General features: G+C 47.3%; 1 protein-coding gene across 2 annotated transcripts in view; it reads right to left on the reverse strand.

The window, feature by feature from the left end:
- Positions 1-14,389, reverse strand: part of IGFBP5 (insulin like growth factor binding protein 5) — a 35,791-nt gene extending 21,402 nt beyond the window's left edge. The window contains exon 1 of one of the 2 annotated variants that reach the window (XM_033946953.1): positions 13,019-14,389. In XM_033946953.1, coding sequence (XP_033802844.1) covers positions 13,019-13,349 — 331 coding nt within the window. In that variant the 5' untranslated portion in view covers positions 13,350-14,389. The remainder of the gene's footprint in view (positions 1-13,018) is intronic. The other variant, XM_033946952.1, reaches the window with a different exon arrangement.
- Positions 14,390-21,470: the final 7,081 nt, after the last annotated feature.

Raw genomic sequence — 21,470 nt, forward strand, 5'->3', positions numbered from 1 at the left:
AAATGCGTCGTGTGGCAGATAATAGACGCTAAGCATTAGCAAAAGACCCCCTTAGAGTGTTACCATCTCCTCTCAGCTCCTTCTATACAATGACTCGACCTGTTCATCCTGTTAGCGGAAACAAATTGGTACGATCTAAAATATTTAGTTGGTCTGCTAAATGACTTGAAAGTCACAAACATCAAGACTCCCTTTTATCAAGCCGCATTAGGGTTTTTTTTTTATCGCTCGCCATTGTGGTAAAAGCTCTGATGCTCAGAGGAATTCTATAAGCGTCGGAGCTTTAATCGCAGCGGCTGGCGATGCAAAACCTTAACCCTGTTTAGACCCTGGACTAGGTGTCATGTGGATTTAATAAACAGACCCCTGTACTCCTGCGCTCACATGGTGACCCGTCAAATGCATGCAGGACAAACGCACGCCAACAATTGCGGGCCGACATTTGCGCGCATGACATATGCCCTCACAGGATACTATTTTGTCTTTTTGAGAGTTCTAAAGTAACAGGTGGGGGGTATCTCCCTCCCCACTACACTTAACAGATCCACTTCCTATCTATTGTTAGGGTGATTATGGGAACCCTTTTACTGGATATCTGGAAGGCCCTGATTTGCTGAGACTCCTCAGGCCCCTCCCAAGAGACGGGGCCTGAGGAGTCTCAGCAAATCAGGGCCTTCCAGATATCCATCACAGGCCGCAATTGTCCTGCGCACACTTATCCGTGCGCATTTGACTGAGTGGAATTGTCCTGCGCAGATTGTTGGTATACCGCTCACATTACCATTTTCAGCTAATTTACTTGTTCAATCCCTTTGGAAACTGCCACCCCCTAGACTGCATGAACATGGATCTCCTGCATTTATTCCCATTGCCTCTGTCCTATTTGCTCCAATGTGTGAAGAACCTACTTTCCTTATCGGGAGCCCCCCCTTCGACACAAAAACTCATTACACAGTTTGCGGGGAGGGCAGGGAGGTGCCACTTTTGTTCATCACCTCACAACAGAAATTCATATCAGCCTGGTGAAAACCTCTCATGTCTTTGCACTGGGTTCGTCCACTATGTGGACCAACAAGTGCAAGGCAGAGAATGACGCGGGGATAAATTTTCCCCCCTCCCGTCCTCGTGAGTTCTTTTCCCCTCCCTGTCCCATTCCCGTAAGCTCTGCCTTAACCACACAAGCCTCGAACACTTATTATTTTAAAGTGTTTGAGGCTTGTGCAGATGAGGACGGAGCTTGCAGGAATGGGGCAGGGAGGGGAAAAGAACTCACGGGGACGGGAAAATGAGTTCCCGCGGGGATGGAGAAAAATCTGTCCCCATGTCATTCTCCAGTGCAAAGCTCCACACGTACAGCTGGCTTCACTCCAAAAATCTGGAACAAACTTCTAATGCTGAACAAGGAACCTCATTACCTCACTTCTATAAGAGTACAACTTGGCCGCACTCTGGACTCCTCTACATGGTCTCTTGCGTCTTCTCTAAGTGGTTGACTATAGATCCCTCCCCTGAGAACCACCTGAGCTCCCACTTGTTTCTCCTCTCTTTGTAACAAAATGCTTCTGAGCCTTCTAGGCTTCCCGTGTGCTATCATGTTCAAGGGGCCGCTGAAAGGTTCTCAGCCCAACCAACAGTTAGGGCAGTCTCCATCGAGGGCTATCCACTTCGTCAAGTGATTCTCCATTTTTCCTTTTCATTCCGTTGGAAAAATATGGAATGAAAAACGTAGAAAACCGCTGGACCAAGTGTATAGCCCTCAGCGGAGACTGCCCCAACTTTGTTGTTTGAGCTGAGAACTTTTTAGCAGCCCCTCAAACTCAACCTCCTCACTGAGATCTATTCCATCTTCTGCCTAACCCTTAAGTCTTCTTCATATTTTCATACAATCTGAGCTCTAGAATGTTGCTACTTAGGATTTTAAAGCGTTTGAGGCTTGTGCAGTTGAGGACGGAGCTTAGGCATTGGTGAAATGAGACATTATGACATCACAATCTGAGCTCTAGAATGTTGCTACTTATGACTTTAAAGCGTTTGAGGCTTGTGCAGATGAGGACGGAACTTAGGCATTGGTGGAATGAGGCATTATGACATCACAATCTGAGCTCTAGAATGTTGCTACTTAGGATTTGAAAGTGTTTGAGGCTTGTGCAGATGAGGACGGAGCTTAGGCGTTGGTGGAATGAGGCATTATGACATCACAATCTGAGCTCTAGAATGTTGCTACTTACGATTTTAAAGCGATTGAGGTTTGTGCAGATGAGGACGGAGCTTAGGCGTTGGTGGAATGAGGCATTATGACATCACAATCTGAGCTCTAGAATGTTGCTACTTATGACTTTAAAGTGTTTGAGGCTTGTGCAGATGAGGACGGAACTTAGGCATTGGTGGAATGAGGCATTATGACATCACAATCTGAGCTCTAGAATGTTGCCACTTATGATTTCAAAGTGTTTGAGACTTGTGCAAATGAGGACGGAGCTCAGGCATTGGTGGAATGAGGCATTATGACATCACAATCCGAGCTCAAATTTTGATGTAATCCACCTTGTGCCTCCACTTCAGAAAAGGGGAATATAGTGAATGATGGCAGATAAAGACTTGTGAACCTGGCAGTTAAGTTTCGCTCTGATCCCACCCCCTTTCTATTTAAGAGTCCTCTGCGTTTTTGAATGCCATCCCTGGTTTTGTCTCCACCACCTCTGCCGGGAGGACATTCCATGAAAATGTATTTCCTGATATTCCTCGGAAGTTGCTCACCTTACAACTTCTCTTCATCTCCTCTGGTTCTACTGTTTCCCCATCTCGGGGGGGATTTTATGGGGCAACTTGGCTGGACAGTTGAGGACGGTGGATAATATATTCTGCACTTTAAGAAACCTTTATAAACTGCATTATTTGTGGAAGCTTTTTTCAAATAGATGAAGAATACAATTCTACAGATGCAGGATGAATAATCCTTATATCATATAATTCATTTTATTGCATTTTATATTTTGTAACCCACTTAGGGGCTCATAATAATTTTAAAAAAAAGTCTAAAAAGTGGCCTAAATGGGTACTTGGACGATCAAAAAGCCACAAGGATTTGGGAGGGGGGGGGGGGCAATAATCAAGTTTGTTTGGTCCTGGTGAGCTCGCAATCTGTATTTTGTGCATGGGGCAATGAAGAGTTAAGTAATTTGCTCAGGGTCTCAAGGAGTTACGGTGGGACTTGATCTCACTTCCCCTGGCTTTCAACCCCCTGTGCTATCAGGCTTCTCGTCCACTGGGCCACAGAGGGGAAGGGGCGTTCGTGCCACACTTTTGAGTCAGTCTGCATCTTGTACATTGGGGGGGGGGGAAGAGGGGGTTTCCCAAAGTGCCATTTCAGTCCAGTACCATAAAAGAGCAGGAGGGCAAAGCATGCCTGTCGCAGAGGCCCTGGAGTGAGGTGACTTCAGCGGGCCAGCCTTGGCCAGAAAAGAGGAAGCCAGCAGGGCCTGGCTGCTGGAACTATTTTTGGAAAAAGACTTGAAGAAAGCTTTATCTTCTAGCAGGGAAAGATTCCAGTACTGTAAATGAACCAGAACAAAGCCTTATCTGAGCTGAGAATCATCTTGTCAGCAGGAATTTGAGAGCCGGGATATTTCGTTACAGTCAGCAGCCCGTGTACAATGGGGACAGGTGGAGGCACAGTGACAAGACCTGTGCACCCCTCTGTGTCCTTGCATACCTGCATACTGAGGACACATTACCGAGTTGGGGGCTCTGTTTATGCGTGAGTGCACACTCCCTTTATCTGCTGCCGTGTCGTCACTTTCCATTTGAAGCTATAAATGTGGCTGAAAACACATGGCTGGTAGTCAAGTCAGAGATGAAAAATCAACATCCTTGGTTTTAACCTTGAGAAAAGCAACATCAAACATTTTTGCTGCCTTGGAGGAGGGGGAGGGGAGAGGCACAGCCTGCCTTCGCCTATCCCTGTTGAAAGCTGCCCTCCTCCCAGCTTGCCCAAAAGAAGATCAAAAGACTTGTGCAAATGGTTTATAGATTTCGGGGAGTTGCAGCTTTATCCTTCGGCTGGTTTGTTACTAAAGCTCCCTTACATTAGGGAATATTTTACTCTCCTTTTTAAGAAAGGTTTGGACAAGTTCCTGGAGGAAAAGTCCATAGTCTATTATTGAGACAGACATGGGGGAAGCCACTGCTTGACCTGGATCAGTAGAATGGAATGTTGCCACTCTTTAGGGTTCTAGAATCTTGTTACTCTCTGGGATTCCGGAATCCTGCTATTCTTTGATATTCTGTGTGGAATGTTGCTACTCTTTGGGGTTCTAGAATCTTGTTACTCTCTGGGATTCTGGAATCTTGCTATTCTTTGAAATTCTGTATGGAATGTTGCTACTCTTTGGGATTCTAGAATCTTGTTACTCTCTGGGATTCCGGAATCTTGCTATTCTTTGATATTCTGTGTGGAATGTTGCTACTCTTTGGGTTTTGGCCAGGTACTGGATTGGCCACCGTGAGAAAGGGCTACTGGGCTTGATGGACCATTGGTCTGACTCAATAAGGCTATTCTTATGTTCTTATCCCTTCCCCCTGAATTGCCATGAAGGGATTCGAGAGCTGTGTGAATTCAGATAGTCTACGCCTGGTTAAAGTTTCAAATCTACTACTACTATTTTTCATTTCTATAGCGCTGAAAGGCGTACATGGCTCTGTACATTGAATTTGCAATAGATGGTCCCTGCTCAGAAGAGCTTACAATATAGAGTTGAGGAGTTTCTTGCGGAGAGAATGATAGGATGGACATATAAGTATCTTATGGTACGTGGGAGTTAGGAGTTGAAAGCAACCTTGAAAAAAAAATGGGCTTTTCGTTTGGATTTGAATACCGCCAGAGACGGAGCTTGACGTATTGACGCAGGCAGTCTGTTCCAGGCACATGCAGGGCTGTGGAGTCGGAGTCAAGGAGTTGGAGACAATTTGGGGTACCTGGAGTCGGAGGTATCAGAAACAGAAGAGTTGGAGTCGGAGTCGAAGGATTAATCTACCGACTCTACAGCCCTGGGCACATGGTGCAAGATAGAAGGGAGGGAGTCTGGAATTGGCAGTGGAGCAGAAGGGTGTGAATAAGAGGGACTTACCCCATGAACAGGGTTCCTGGGGGGGGGGGGTGAGCATAGGGGGAGATAAATGAGATATTGGGGAGCTGCAAAGTGAATGCACTTGTAAGAGGAGTGTGAACTGTATACAGAAATGGATGGGGATCCATTGAAGTGACTTGAGGAGAGGGGTAATGTGAGAATGGCGGCTCTGGCGCAATACAAGTCGCGCGGCAGAATTTTGATCTAGGCATTAGGGTGGAACTACTGGGATGCAAATTCAAATCCCTTCGCCTAATATTTCTGTGTAAACGCTGGGAAAACTTGACCTTTCTCTGCCTCCACTGCTCCATTTGAAACCAAAATGAAATAAATGATTTCCTGTTTGCTTTTTCCCTGTTCACTGCTGGTTCCTCTGGCGTTAAAGCGCGTGAGGACTGCTGACAATGGTGACATCACAACTTGAGCATGCTCAGTAAGCTTCCCCGCCCAATTCCAGATGGTGGTGAGGCCTGAAGGGCAAATCTGTACGCTAGTGGAAAGGGGGGGGGGGAGGCAGAAGAAACTATTCACCTGAACCAGTGGCCTCAACAGAAAGGAAGCCAAAAGACTGCTGGAACCCAATGTTTGTCATTTGGAAAGCTCTGGTGCCAGATGGTTCACCGTGAAGGCAAAAGGCTTGCTCACCTGATAGGCTTTCTTGTAATCCTAGCTCTGGCTAGATTCAAAAGATGAATGACACCAATGTGGCATTTACAGAGATGTGTGTAGTCTGCTGTTGGGTCTCATGTGTAAATTACACAAGAGTTCAAGACCTTGTCATTGCACATCATGATATACCAGACGCCTGGCTGAGGAGCTGGCAGGTGGTCCAGGAGCTCTGCACCGTTTGTAATAGAAATCTAAAAAAAACACCAAAAATAAATTTCTCCCATCATAACGCACCATCCAAGTGACGATATTGGAGAGGGAGAAGAAAAATGATTTCAAAGGATTAAACAAATATAATTTTTTATTACATTTACTGCGAATCCCAAGAAATAGAAATAAAGGTAGCGTCAAACCCAAAGTCCTTGATTCTATAAACTGCGTCTAGCGCCACCTAGCCAATTTGCATGCGAAAATCACAATTGTTTAATTGGCTTAAATGGCGTGATAATTGAAACACTATTAAAAGTTTTACTCACAAATCGGCGTGGTGTCTACTCACCTGCAAAGTGGGCATGGTTAGTATTTGGGTGTGGAATGACTTAGGCATCTATAAAGGCGTCTGTTAGATGCCGGAAAATATACCAGCGTCTTAATATTATGACACCTTCCAGTGTCTAAGCTGAGTTAGGTGCCACGAAGCGCAGTTCAATAAAGGACACCTAGCGGTTGATTGACAATTGCGCCAAACTGTGTCTAGCGGTTAGACGCCATTTTTAAAATCCGGGCCAAAGGGAAGACTTTAAGTAGCGCAGAAATGTGTTAAAATACAAGAACACATTACACGTCCCCCTTCAGATTCGCGGTTTCCGTATCTACAGATTCGATTATTCGCGGTTTTAAAACAAAAAATGTTTTTCATTTTTTTGGACTATTTTAAACCCTGTAAGCCCCCCTTTAAGCCTTACCTGGTGGCCTAGCGGGTTTTTAGGGCAGGAGCAATCTTCCCACGCTCCTGCCCCGTGCAGATCGCTCACAGGAAATGGCTCGAGAGACTACGGGAGCTCAAGGCAGCCATTTCCTGTGAGCGATCTGCATGGGGCAGGAGCGTGGGAAGATCGCTCCTGCCTGACAATCCGCTAGACCACCAGGTAAGGCTTAAGGGGGGGCTTTCAGGGCTTAAAACAGCCGGGGGAAGCGGGGGTTGGGGGCAGAACTGGCCCGAATATTATTTGCGGACCGGCTCTGCCGCTAACCACCGCGAATACGGAGGGGGAAGTGTAAAGGGCATTATATAACATTAGGGTCCTGGGGCAGAGTGAGACGGGAGGGGACTGTCGGAGAGTGGTAGAGACTGCAATGTGGCATCTGCTGGGCTCTGAGCACGTGACCGTCATGGATGACATTAAGCTCTGCTGTCAAATGAGCGCAGGACAATTGCATTCTGACAAATGCGCCCCGGAACAATTGCGAGCATGAACAATTGCGGCAGTGGATACTATTTTGTCTTTTTTTGAGGGGGGTAACCTCCCCCACTACACTTTAAATATTCACTTGCTATCATGTTAGGGTAAGGTTTATATCATGATTATGGGAACCCTAACACGAAGGCCCTGATTTGCTGAGATTCCTCAGATTCATGGGCCACAATTGTCGCTGTACCATCATAAAATCTCGGAATTGCTTTAATACACCTTGTCTCATGAAGAGCACTGGAATTTCACAGAACAATTAAAGGGTGGTAGCATCAAGGGTGCTTTTCAACATTTATTAGATGCAGGCACTTTCTGTGTCCCCCAGGGGGCACACCTTCTACGTTTTTGTAACTGGGGGTGGGGGGATTCGAGATTAAGTGATTTCCCCAAGAGCACAAGCAACTACGGTGGTCATCAAGCCCAATTCCCTTGATCCTCAGCCATTAGGGCTACTCCTCCAGAGGGAAATCCTGCTATGAAGCAAGGCGTGGCACGGCCATTTTGAAGCGCCCAGAGGCAGGAGCAAGTGGGCATCTCTCCTGTTTCATACCATGGTAGACTTCTGCTAGACCCACAGGGCATTTTGTTTGTGACTGGGGAGGGGTGTCAGGGGGAGCACTTGACCACCAGAGTATTTAGAATCAGGTGAGGGGAAGGGGCTGGGGGGGGTCACTAGAGCACCAGGGTACTTTTTCTTTATGAGGAAGGGGGGTTGGGTCAGGGGTCAATTGTGTGGGGGTGGAGATGGGGGCTTTCATGTAGCTGCCCCACTATGCCTGGAATAAATTACCCAAGTTTGTCCGTCAAGCCTCTTCCCTTCCCTTGTTTAAAAGCAGACTGAAAACCCACCTTTTTGATATAGCCTTCAATCCATAACCCTACACCCCATTACCCACCAACCCAGCTCGCTGATTAACCGTTCCCCTTAACTGTATCCATGACATCCTGTTTGTCTGTCTTGGCTGTTTAGATTATAAGCTCTTTCAAGCAGGGACTGTCTTCTTTGAGACTCTGTACAGCGCCGTGTGCGTCTGGTAGCGCTATAGAAATAATTCATAGTAGTAGTGTGAAGAGTTTCAGTCTTTGGGAAGCAGAGCTGAGATTGTGATGTCATAATGCCTCATTCCACCAATAAGAGCCAACCTCATCAGTGATGTCACAATGGCCTGATTGTCCTGTGCTCCCCTCTGCCCTCCAACCCAGCCAGATTAACCCTTCCCCTTAACTGTATCCATGACATCCTGTTTATCTGTCTTATATGTTTAGACTGTAAGCTCTTGGGAGCAGGCACTGCTTTCTTCTTTGTGACTCTGTACAGCGCTGCGTGCATCCGGTAGCGCTATAGAAATAATTCATAGTAGTAGGTTGGGGGTATGGGGGGCTGATGCATGCCACGACATGCTTGTTTCACCACTCAGGCCCTGATAGGAGAGCTGACATTTTGCGCCGACGATAAATTACTGCCACAATTTTAACACAGCTGTAATTAGAATGCTTATTAGGTTAAGAATACCGCGGCCTTTTTTTTCCCTTTGGCGCTGATTTTGTGGTAGAATAGGACTCCACTGCAAACCTTTGAGCATCAGCCCCTTAGACAGTTATTCAAATATATTTTTTGGGGGGTGCACATTATTTGATGCTGGTAACTGAGGAGTTAATACTGGGGTACAGCTACAGTCTTTCTGGCCAACCCTCAGAAGCAGATCAACCCTCCGTCCCTACCTCCAGCTACATCATACCCCTCAATTCCCTTCAGAGCTGAAATCCCTTTGTTTTCACCTGTTTCTCACTCCATCCCTTCATCTCTCTGCTTCTAACCCTTCCGGTCTCTGCCTTCCCTTCCACTCATTCTTTCACACAAACCCCCAAGACCTTTCACCTTCCCACCTATTTTTTGAAGGGAACAAATACTCAATGTTCAAGGGGATAGTTGGGGTGGGTGGGAGGGAAGAATGAAGGAGAAAGTAAGTTGCAGGAAGGGAAGGGAGAGAGCAGGATTACTCTTGGGAGGGGGGGGAGGAAGGGAAGGGAAGGGAAGCTGAGAAGGGAGTTTACTCTAGCTAGAGAAAAGGCACCATATTCTTTCAGTTCCACAATGCTCCTCCAACCAAATTACTGGGTGGGGACCATACCTGGCAAGCAAGTTCCAGAGGAGTTTTTAGAACCCCAGGGTAGTCTCCTCCCATCCCCCAAACAGACCTGAAAAAGTCTAAATTTTAGGATCTCTGCTATGTGTACTTAATGTACTTAACACAGAAATAAAAGCAAGCCAACTGTAACATTTTTTTCCACTAGGTTTTGGAAACTAAAACTTCCTCCCTTTCTATCTTCAACTGAGGAAGAAGGGGGTTTTAATCCTGAAAGCTAGTGAAAATATTTAAGGTCAGCCAACAAAAAAGTGCCATCTGTTTTGTTTTGAAGACAACATATGAGACGAGACTTGCAAACTTCTATATGTACATGGGGACAGAATCTGTCACATCCCCATTCCTGCAGTTAACCGTGAGAAACCATCTCCATGCCATTCTTTAAGGAGAGAGGGAAGAATCAGAGTATGAATGGCCACAACCACTGACCCTCAAGCTTTGCTCTGAAGAATGCTGAGATTGAGCAGCAACATTCCAGAGCAGATATTGTGATGTCATAATGCCTCATTCCACCAGTGCCTAAGAGCCAATCACATCAGTGATGTCACAATGGCTTCATTATCCTTGGCTCACATAAGAATCAGAGTATGAATGGCCACAACCACTGACCCTCAAACTTTGCTCTGAAGAATGCTGGTGTAGAAGGACCGAGGTTGAGAAAGACACTAAACAATGGTACTGAGACAGGACCGAAAGCCCGTCAAGCCCATCATCCTGTTTCCAACAGTTGCCAACCCAGGTCACAAGTACTTGGGAGAAGCCCAAAGAGTAGCAACATTCCAGAGCTGAGATTGTGATGTCATAATGCCTCATTCCACCAATGCCTAAGCGTCAACCTCAGCAGTGATGTCACAATAGCTTGATTGTCCTATACTTGGCTCACATAAGAATCAGAGTATGAGTGGGCTCAGCCACTGACCCTCAAGCCTTGCAGTAAAGAATGCCGGTGTAGAAGGACTGAGGCTGAGATAGACACTAAAGACTGACACGGGATGGTTTCCCACGGTTATCCACGAGGACGGCGACAAATTCTGTCCCCGTGATATTCAGATACGAGGAGGAACAAGAGAGATATGATTCAGACATTTAAATAATTGAAAGTATGCAAGCAACCTTTTCCAAAAACGGATAAGAGGACATGAAATGCAGTTAGATACAAGGAGAACTTAAAAGCAACAGTGGGAAATACCCAGAGAAGAGGATGGAAGAGCAATTCCACACTCACATTAAAATTTAAATGATTAACACACTTAAAATGAGTGACAGATACAATCCTTACAAGCAAACTGGAGTGAGCAGCAGTAAAAACCATGTTTCTGGGCCGATTCAGTGGGCCCATATGGCAATGCTGGTGTTGATCTGCTATGTTATTAACTTTTATTTCAATGGCAGAATACAGTAAAAAAAAACAAAGGGTCTGCCCTCTCCAGTGGTGGGCAACAAGCTGAGCATTTCCCCCTTTTCTGGTTAATTCTTGTAAACGAAATAGCCAAACTCTCAGAGCAGAAGATAGCTGCAGGTCAGAGAGATTCGCCACCTGCTGCCACTAGGTGGCAGCAGAGGACTGTTCCGTGCTCCCTATGTAAATTCCACCCCTCCCCCACCTGGTAAGGGCAACTAGCTCCGTCGAGCTAATGTTTCCTTTGGATCGGGTCCCACTTTATGGGGTTTTGCAGAAGTCTGTGGACAAACCTTTCTTGTACGCCATGCACTTAAAAAAAAGCCATCAAGAGGCTGGTGGCACCTCACCCATATGCACTTTAAGTGAAACCAAAACAAGGGAGTGAGATCATGAGGCCAAAGCGTTGTCCTCCTCGTCCCAATTCCGGATTAGCCCCTCGGGCTCGATTGCAGTAACCCGAGCTCGCTGCCCTCTGCCCTGACCCCACTTCACCTCCGGGCTGCTGCAGACCACAGCTGCACACCTGCCCTCCCCCCCCCCCTTCCCAACCAGACAATAAACAGGAGGAAAGAGAAAAAGTGCAACCCTCCCCCCTCCTGCTGACTCAGCAAAATCGGGCAACCCAGACCCTCCCTCTCCCTCATGCACTTTAATCGAGAGGGGGTGGGGGAGGGGGGAGAGACTTCCTTAGCTTTCCAGGACTATTTGTTTTTGCAATTCACTGTTAGAGACGGAGAAAGCAAAATAAACTCTGCAATCCGAGCTGCCGTGATGTGGCAAAATAAATAAATATATCTCCCCAAATACACATATGCACCTTGCTTCCTCGCTTTCATTAACTTTAATGCAGCAGGGCAATAAATTAGCCAGTCTCTCTCTCCCCCCCTTCCCCCCCAACACAACCACCACTTAACCCTTTCCTTCCAACTCTGGTCTGAATTATTCATAGAGATCATCTCCTCCGCCAGCCTCAGTGCCATAAGCAGAGCTGGTGCAAGGGGAACTTTCAGGGTCTTAGCCTGCACACCCCCCCCCGGCCAACTGATAATTTAACTATATAATCACGATCACACTAAAATCCTACAGAAATGTAGGTTAAGGTATGTACTGATGGCTCTTTGAATTTGTGTAACTTTTGTCTCGCTTAGACTGCAACAACTTTGCTGCTCCCTAGGCGACTGCCTAGTCTTCTCTAATGTCTCGGCCAGCCACTAGGCTTCCTTTTAACATCAAGGTCCTGTAAAGACGCAGAACTTGGGGCTAAGGAGGAGTGCTGCCACTCGCCCATCGCCCCACAAACCACAACTGCTCCTGATCAGTTCGGAGCCCAGCGGCAAGTGCTTTTGGCTTCTGTAGCCAGAATGACTAGCTGATTGACAAGAGCAGAGGAAGAGAAGGCAGTCTTAGGATCTTGGGGGGATTGAACTCCGCACCTCCTTTCGCACGGCATCTACTACTGATCAAGACGAATGGGGTGCCTGACCCCGAGGGGCTGGGGGTTAAACTCCCTTCTTTTGCCCAAATATTCGGGCACTGGCCGAGTCTTGCACCCACTTTCGGGGATCAGCTGCTCCTGGGCCAGGAAACTTTTTGGCCCAAAATAACAGCTGGCAAATCTCCAGGGCAAGCACGTTATATAGAGGTAAGCCAATTAGTGTATCAGCTTTTTAGCGGGGGTAAGAGGAGGAAGTTTACCAATAAATCCGCCCTTGCCATGCACCTGTTTCTTCCGCCCGAAGACTGGATAGCGCACCAGCGCGCAAAAATATAACTATATAATAACACATATATAACCAGGTACCCTACCAGGGCGCAAAAATATAACCATATAATAATACATATATAACAGCGTACCCTGGGATTTTCAACATTGCACCAGCGCCCAAAAATATAACCATATAATAACACATATATAACTATGTACCCTACCAGGGCACAAAAATATAACCATATAATAATAATAATAATACATATATAACGTACCCTGGGAGTTTCAACATTGCATCAGCGCGCAAAAATATAACCATATAATAACACATATATAACCTGGTACCCTACCAGGGCACAAAAATATAACCATATAATAATAATACATATATAACAGCGTACCCTGGGAGTTTCAACATTGCACCAGCGCGCAAAAATATAACCATATAATAAGACATATATAACAGTGTACCCTGGGATTTCCAGCAGTGCAATGAGATTTTCTGGACTATAAACACCGCCTATCAATGGACCATGCAATATTGCCGCACTCACCGATTTTCGCCTGCACCCGGTAGGTCTTTTCACTCAGGCAGACCCCTCGGCCGTGGAGCAGGGCATGCAGAGGCTTCTCCTCGCCCAGGCGCGGCAGGCAGCGTAAGCCCTGGGCGCAGCGCTCCGTGTACACCCCGCACGACTGCGCCTCGGCCAGGGCACAGGTCAGGCAGCAGCCGCAGCCCGGTTCCTTCACCAGCTCGCAGCCCACCGGGGTCGGGGGGCACATGGACATCGCCTTCTCGTCGCAGGGCTCGCAGTGCACGAAGGAGCCCAGGCACCGGCACAGCCCCAGGGAGAGAGACAGGAGCAGGCAGCCCCGCAGGTCCATCTCTTCGCCAAACCCGAGTGGCTCAGGGGGGAAAGGAGAATGCGGAGCTTGCTTCTTGCACCTCGAGGGGGTGGATGAAAATCGAGCGCAGACCAACTGTTTGCAAGTTGCTGGTGAATGCAAACTTTTTATTTTGTCCCCTAGAGCTTCTGCAAGCAGGTTGCAGAGAGAGAGAGTTACTTACTTTGGGTCAAGCCGAAAATCAATACCCCAAATACCCCCCCAAAAGTGTTAATAATATTTCAGTGGCAAACTTCTTGCAAAAAAAGCTGTTCTGATATTGCACGAAGAGCTCAGTCACAGCAGGGTTATTTGGAGGGGTTGCTTTTGCCTCCAAACGGTAGTTTTCTCAGAAGCAGAGGAGAAGGAAGACACTTTGGGATCTCTCAGTACTTGGCCCCAAGAGAAGTTTGCAAAGAGACTGATCCGGGCAGAGCCTAGACTGTCTTTTTTAAATAGACTGCCCCTGGCTCCTCGCCAGCCTTTCGCTGCAATCTGAGATCCAGTGACACCCAGCCTGAATGCATGCCAGTAACCACGGCAATATCAGGGCATGTTCAAACGGTGGGGGTGGGGAGCGAGTGGCCAGACTTCTAGGTCGCGCACCCCCCCCCCCCCCTGGCCAGGTAGATGCAGGCTTTTTCCACTGAGGTCAGCTCCCCCAAGGGGAGGGAGCAAGGAGACCCTGTGAGTGCGCACCCCATGACGTAGCAGCTAACCTTTTGAAATGAGTGGGGTGGGGGTGCCCAGGTACCCACAGCACCTACAGAGCCCCTGCAACTCCCCCACTTGCACTGGGATCCATCCGGTGGGGAGGGCCGGGCAAGTTATTGTAGACATAAGAGAATTTAAACCAACCCCTCCCCCAGCTTATTACTCCTCTTTTGGATCAGCATTTTGACATCAGAAGTCATTTTCTGCAAGGAATTTCTCTTTTTTGCTTTCTTTCTCTCTTTCTTTCTTTCTCTTTCTCTTGTTTTCTTTCTTTCTCTCTTTTTTCTTTCTTTCTTTCTCTTTTTCTCTCTCTTGTTTTCTTTCTTTCTTTCTCTTATTTTCTTTCTCTTTCTTTTTTCTTTCTCTTTTTCTCTCTCTTGTTTTCTTTCTTTCTCTTTCTTCCTTTCTCTTGTTCTTTCTTTCTTTCTCTTATTTTCTTTCTTTCTCTCTCTCGTTTTCTTTCTTCCTTTCTCTTGTTCTTTTTTTCTTTCTCTTTTTTTCTTTCTTTCTCTTTCTTTTTTTCTTTCTCTTTTTCTCTCTCTTGTTTTCTTTCTTTCTCTTTCTTCCTTTCTCTTGTTCTTTCTTTCTTTCTCTTTCTTTCTCTCTCTCTTGTTTTCTTTCTTCCTTTCTCTTGTTCTTTTTTTCTTTCTTTCTCTTTCTTTCTTCCTTTCTCTTGTTCTTTCTTTCTTTCTCTTATTTTCTTTCTTTCTCTTTCTTTCTCTCTCTCTTGTTTTCTTTCTCTCTTTCTTTCTCTTATTTTCTTTCTTTCTCTCTTTTTTCTTTTTCTTTCTCTTTCTTTTTCTCTCTCTTGTTTTCTTTCTTTCTCTTTCTTCCTTTCTCTTGTTCTTTCTTTCTCTCTTTCTTTCTCTTTCTTTTTCTTTCTTTCTTTCTCTTTTTCTCTCTCTTGTTTTCTTTCTTTCTCTTTCTTCCTTTCTCTTGTTCTTTCTTTCTTTCTCTTATTTTCTTTCTTTCTCTCTTTCTTGTTTTCTTTCTTTCTTTCTCTTGTTCCTTCTTTCCCCCAGGATGAATATTAGAGCGCACGGCTTTTCTTTGCACAGACTGGCTCCTACATGGAAATGCCTGCTTGCAAGGCAGGAGCCCATCTGCAGGTCTGCGAGTGCCCAAAAGGCAGTTGCGGAGCGAGCTGGAAGGAGCCCCATGATCTTTTCATAACACCCAATTTAGGTTTGGCCACGTTTCCCCGGCCAACAGTGTTGAAAGTTCACATTCGCCTTTTCAGATTCAAAAAACAGAACGCACTGGATCTGCCTTGCTCGCTTTTTTCTCGGGGCTCTTTTGTGAAGCAGGTTGCTCTGCGGTCAGACATTAGCCGCGTTTCCCGGCTGTTATCGCTAGAAGGCGCTGTTCACTATGCTAAAGCTTGATCCGGAGGGCTGAAAACCATTAACCGTTTCCTTCCCGGAGCTGGCTTTGCATCTCTCAGCTATTTCATTCCTGCTTTTTAACACTGTGAGCGTGTGGTCTAGTAGGGAAAAGTGCAAAGTTTCAGCAGAGACTGTGAAGTTTTCCCCTTTCTGCATGGGAAATAGCAGAGCTGGGCAGAATTGCCTTCCATTGCAATATTTGGACAGCTCTTTGGAGTAGCTTTGGGGGACACTGCAAGCTGAGAACCGCCAGAATCAGAGTTGAGATCCATTTCTCCCTTTGATGATGCTTCTTGTGATCTTGGCTAACTTAACCTTCCTTCATCTTAGGTCAGGGATGTCAAAGTCCCTCCTCGAGGGCCACAATCCAGTTGGGTTTTCAGGATTTCCGCAATGAATATGCATGAGATCTATTAGCATACAATGAAAGCAGTGCAAGCAAATAGATCTCATGCATATTCATTGGGGAAATCCTGAAAACCTGACTGGATTGCGGCCCTCGAGGAGGTACTTTGACACCCCTGTGGGTTCCCTAAGGAGGGAAATTGAAACCTGTGTGTTTTTATTTGATCCAGGGGTGTCCAGAATGATGAATCCCTGTGTTGGATGCTCAGTCTCAGGGCCGGATTTAGATGAAAAGAGGCCTTAGGCTATTCCACTTATGAGGCCCTTTCACCTCCCATTTTTAAATTTGTAAATTACATGAGAGATAATAAAATACATCATTACTGTGATATAGATCAATATGTTAAATGAAACATGTTGTTATTGGTACTAACCTTAATAAAAAATGTGACACGGATAATAAATAAAAAAAAGTCGAGAACACTTATTTGGACATTTATTCTCAACAATAACTAATCAAACATAACACACAACATTGCCCCTTCCATAGTGTCCATAGTGCCCCAAGTGCATCCTTCCTCACCTCACCCCCCCCCTCTGATGCCCGCCTGCCTCCCATCCCCCTTCCATTGAACACCCCCATACCATCCTGCCTGCCTGCCTTCCATTAAACCCCCCCACCTCCCCTCCAATGCCAGCCTGCCTGCCTCCCATCTCCCTTCCACTGAACCCCCCCCCCCCCCCCCGATGCCCGTCTGGGCCGCCCTGTCCTGACGGATCCACGTTTTGCCTCTCTCCCCGCGGGGCTGGGCTTTGCCCAGCTGTTTCCGGACTGATGTCTTTCCCTCCCCGATCCTCCTCCCAGGGCAAGAAAAAGAAAGGGAGAAGCCGAGTCAGTGCCCCGTTGCGGCCAAAGCCGGTTCCGATCCTGAAGCGTAGAATTTCTCCTTATTTTCGGTTCAGTGTTTTAGTGTTCACTGTTTTTAGAATAGTGTAATTTTAATTTTGCTAACAATTTGAATTTAGGCCCCTCTTGATCTTAAGGCCCTAGGCTGAAGCCTAGTTAGCCTATAGGAAAATCCAGCCCTGCTCAGTCCCCACTGTGCCTTTCATCACTAGCGTTGACCTGTGACTGAAACGTGGACATCGGGGCTCCTCCCTTACTTCTGGAGGCAAGGGCAGGGGTGGTTCTCCTCTCTGCCCCCGCCTCTTCCCACTCCTCCCCTCGCCATGCGCTCACCCTTTCCCTCATACCTCTGGCTGTTCAAAGCTGCGAGCTGCAACTTCAACGTGCTCGCGACATCACGCGCATAGGAATTGACGTTAGAGGGAGGGCCGACAGGTTTGCGAGGAGCACGTTGAAGTTCTAGCTCGTGGTGGTGAACGACTAGAGGGAAGGGGGGGGCGCACGCGTGGCTGGGGGGATTGGGGAAGGAGTGGGGGAGGGAGCTCCACCGCCATGGGCGTTTCTCACCTTCGTTACACCACCGGAGGAACGTTTCTGCGTTACGCCGTACAGGAGCACCTTGCGGTGATGCAACGGTCTGCGGTCAGACCCTTGTTTTCCCTTCAGAGTTTGTGAAGTCTCTGCAGAAGTTACTTATAATCATCGTATATTGTCATTTTAACCCTTTGGATACTGTTACCGTTTTTCTAAACAGGGCTGGCTTTACCACTAGGCAGAACAGGCATTCGCCTAGGGCTGCAGCTTCTTGTAGGGAGCAGCAAACAGCAGCTGCAATGGTGGCAAGATAACGGGTGCTGAGAAACCCCGAAACTCTGTATTACTCACAGCCACACCCCCACCTTTATACTAAGCCGCGATAGCAGCCTGGAGTGCCGATTGCTCCGATGTTATCCCGATGCTCATAGGAATTCTATGTGTGTTGGGGCCATGGTACAAACTTCTACTGCAGCTTAGTAAAATGAGGGGAGGGGGGGAAAGGGATGTTTTCAGATTAGCACATTCACCCAGGGAAATGACGTTAAAAATGATCTTTATGTGAACATCTGTAAAATAAAGTCTAATATCCATGTGGTTTTACAGGACCATTCTGGGGTCACTGTGATAGTTGACTTTAATGATCAAAATTGCAAAGGATGTAAGACTGAACATTCACCCAGGAAGCTGAAGCCCCTCCTCCGTTCTCGTATAATTCCAGCTCTTTTCATTTTGCCAGTCGGCTGTGAGAGTTGAACACTTCCAATAGGCTGCGGAGGGAGGACGCTCTGAAAACCATTGCTGCCCAAACCTTTCAAGCCTGAGAGCTGCCCTAATCATCTTCCCTTGTGATGGGCTGTCCGTAGGCTGGATTATATCGGCTCTCATTTCCAGAACCATTTCTCAGATGGGGAGAAGGCCCAGAGAGAGAATGTGACAGACAATCCACCTTCCAGTTCTGGGAGCTCTTTGAATCCCTCCCAGGTCAGCAAGTGCTGAAATGTACTTCATGTTGCATAAGTACACTGCATGGAAGGGATCCCGAAAGGAAAGCAGAGGGGTCAGGTAGTGCTTACTCACAGTGGCCCCATTGCACCAAACCGTTCAGTAAGGGCACATGTAAGTAAGGGGATGTGTCAGCATGCCATATGGTGATTTATAATGCTGTATCCCTGTGCCTGCAGGTTTCTGTCACTAAGGGATGCACTTATATACTGCAGCAGACTGATCAGCTGCGCTGGGGAGGGCAAGTGACTTTAGGGATGCACTTATATACGGCAGCACACTGATCAGCTACGCTGGGGAGGGCAAGTGACTTTAGGGATGCAATTATATGGCGGCAGACTGATCAGCTGCGCTGGGGAGGGCAAGTGACTTTAGGGATGCACTTATATACGGCAGCACACTGATCAGCTGCGCTGGGGAGGGCAAGTGACTTTAGGGATGCACTTATATACGGCAGCAGACTGATCAGCTGTGCTGGGGAGGGCAAGTGGCTTTAGGGATGCACTTATATACGGCTGCAGACTGATCAGCTGTGCTGGGGAGGGCAAGTGGCTTTAGGGATGCACTTATATACGGCAGCAGACTGATGAGCTGCGCTGGGGAAGGCAAGTGGCTTTAGGGATGCACTTATATACGGCTGCAGACTGATCAGCTGTGCTGGGGAGGGCAAGTGGCTTTAGGGATGCACTTATATACGGCAGCAGACTGATGAGCTGCGCTGGGGAAGGCAAGTGGCTGCAGCTCATTGTTTACATAGCTTTAGTAATCCGTGCTTGTGCTTGGAAGTAGCAGGGGTGTAATGTTTTAGCCCATTTTGATGCTTTGTATTCCCAGGACTCTCTCTTAACGTGAGAATCAAGCATTTCTACAGGAGAGAAGGTTTCGCTCTCTGCCTTTGGGTTTTCTGTAAGCGCTGGAAGCAGTGACTCACATTCATACTGGGAAAGAATTGGCCAGAAACATTGGAAAAGAAACACAGCAGGGTTTTTTTTTCCCCCTCTTATCAACTGAGACCCAGAAATGTGGCTAGTGGGGTGCATGGTTGTTCTCTAGAAGGAACATTTTTGGCCAGGCCTAGATTTTTCTTTTGGGTGCTGTTCACCCCCAATATTGTGCACTCTCCTTCATTGTGTCCAGGGAAAGGTAATTTCTATTGTGTTTGACACCCCCCAACCATTCTGAAATGTTGGTATTTACTGTATGTGCCCCAGTGCATTGTGGTATGTGTAATACTACAGCTCCTGTTGGAAATCTGCACAAGGAAACAGGATGTCAAAAGCTGGGACTGGCCTAAAGTTTTCCTTCAAAAACACATCATGTGGCAGCTCCAGAGCTGCCAAATTATCTAGTTCTGAAAGGGAGATTTTAGACAAGTCCTGCATTTTTAACCACTCCTGCTCTGGTGCATTATGGGACTGGCAGTACTGATTTTAATGGGTAGAATTTAGAACTACAAATATCACATTTATCATTGACCAAAAAGTCTTCCTCCTGGAGCTGGTTAATAGAGCATCTCTGTAAATGTACTTTAGGTACTTTTTTACAAAGCAGTGGTAAAAAGTGACAGAGAGGAGGGCTGCATGGATAATGCTAAGGGGGAAAGATGTAACTGGATGGATGATTCCTGGTGGGAGAAAAGAGAGGTGGGGGCTGGGTGGATGATGCACGGGGGGGGGGGGGGGGGAGATAAGAGGCAGCAGGATTGATGATTCCTGGGGGAAGGAAATAGAGGGGGCTGGATGGGATAGAGAGGGAGCTGGATGAATGATTCCTGGGGGAGGAAAGAGGTGGGGGCTGGGTGGATGATGCACAGGAGGGGAAAGAGAGAGAGCTGGATGAATGATTCCTGGGGGAGGAAAGCGATAGGGGCTGGGTGGATAATTCACAGGGGGGGGGGAGAGGGGGCTGGATGGATGAAGCACAGGGGGAGAAAAGTGAGGGGGCTGGGTGGATGATGCACAGGGGGGGGGAGAGAAAGGGAGCTGGATTGATGATTCCTGGGGGAGGAAAGAGAGAGGGGCTGGGTGGATGATTCACGGGGGGGAGGGGGAGAGGGGCTGGATGGATGATTTTTGGGGGAGAAAAGAGGGGGTTGGGTGGTTGATGCACGGGGGGGGAGACAGAGGAAGCTGGATTGATGATTCCTGGGGGGAGGAAAGAGAGAGGGGCTGTGAGGATGATGCATGGGGGAGGGTAGAGAGGGAGCTGGATGGATGATTTTGGAGGAGAAAAGAGAGGGGGGCTGGGTGGAAGATGCACGAGGGGGAGAGAAAGGAAGCTGGATTGATGATTCCTGGGGGGCTGGGGGGAGGAAAGAGAGAGGGGCTTGGTGGATGATTCACAGGGGGGGAGAGGGGGGCTGGATGGATGATGCACAAGGGGAGGAGAGAGAGTGGGCTGACTGGCTGGATGATAGAGAATGACACAGTGACAAAATTCATCACCGTTCCTGTCCCCACAGATATCCATGGGAAACCATCTCCATGTCATTCTTTAAAGATAGAGGGAAGAATCAGAGTATGATTGGACACAGCCATTGACCCTCAAGCCTTGTATTGAAGAATGCTGGTGGAGAAGGACTGTGGTTGAGATAGACAGTAAAGAATGGCATGGGATGGTTTTCCGCAGTTATCCACAGGGATGGGAACTGTGATGAATTTTGTCATTCTTTAATGGATGATGCACAGGAGGTGGGCCAGAAGAAAAAAGAAGCACCAGATAGTATGTGGGGATGGTGGTAAGAAAGAGATTGATTGAGGGTGAGAGGAAGAAAGATGGGGATAGATGCTGAATCCATAGAAAGAGGGAAAGAGAAGATGGACCTGCTATGGGAAGGAGAAAGAGAGAGAGAGAAAGAGAGAGAGATAAGAAGGAAGTAGGAGAAAGATGCTGGCCCTGGGGTGTGGGATGAAGAAGATAGAGAAGAGAAGGGGAGAAGCTGAATGCAGAGAGGCATAGGAACACAGGGAGAGGGACAGTGAAGAAATATCAAAACAGTCAGGAGACCCTGGAAAGAAGAACATGGATGTTACCAGGGGGGATGGGGGAGAGAAGGGGAAGAGAGTAAAAGATGGATGGGACTTGGCCAGGGTGAGGGAGAAGAGGATGAGAGTAGAACAGGGAGAGAAGAAGGACAGAGTATGGGACTGGGGTGAGGGGGAAAGAGAGAGTAAAAAATGAATGGCACTAGGGGGTAGGGGAGAGAAAGGAAACAGAGTAGAAGATGGATGG

This window comes from Geotrypetes seraphini, chromosome 5 (genome assembly GCF_902459505.1).
Source record: "Geotrypetes seraphini chromosome 5, aGeoSer1.1, whole genome shotgun sequence".
Classification (NCBI taxonomy): Eukaryota; Metazoa; Chordata; class Amphibia; order Gymnophiona; family Dermophiidae; genus Geotrypetes; species Geotrypetes seraphini.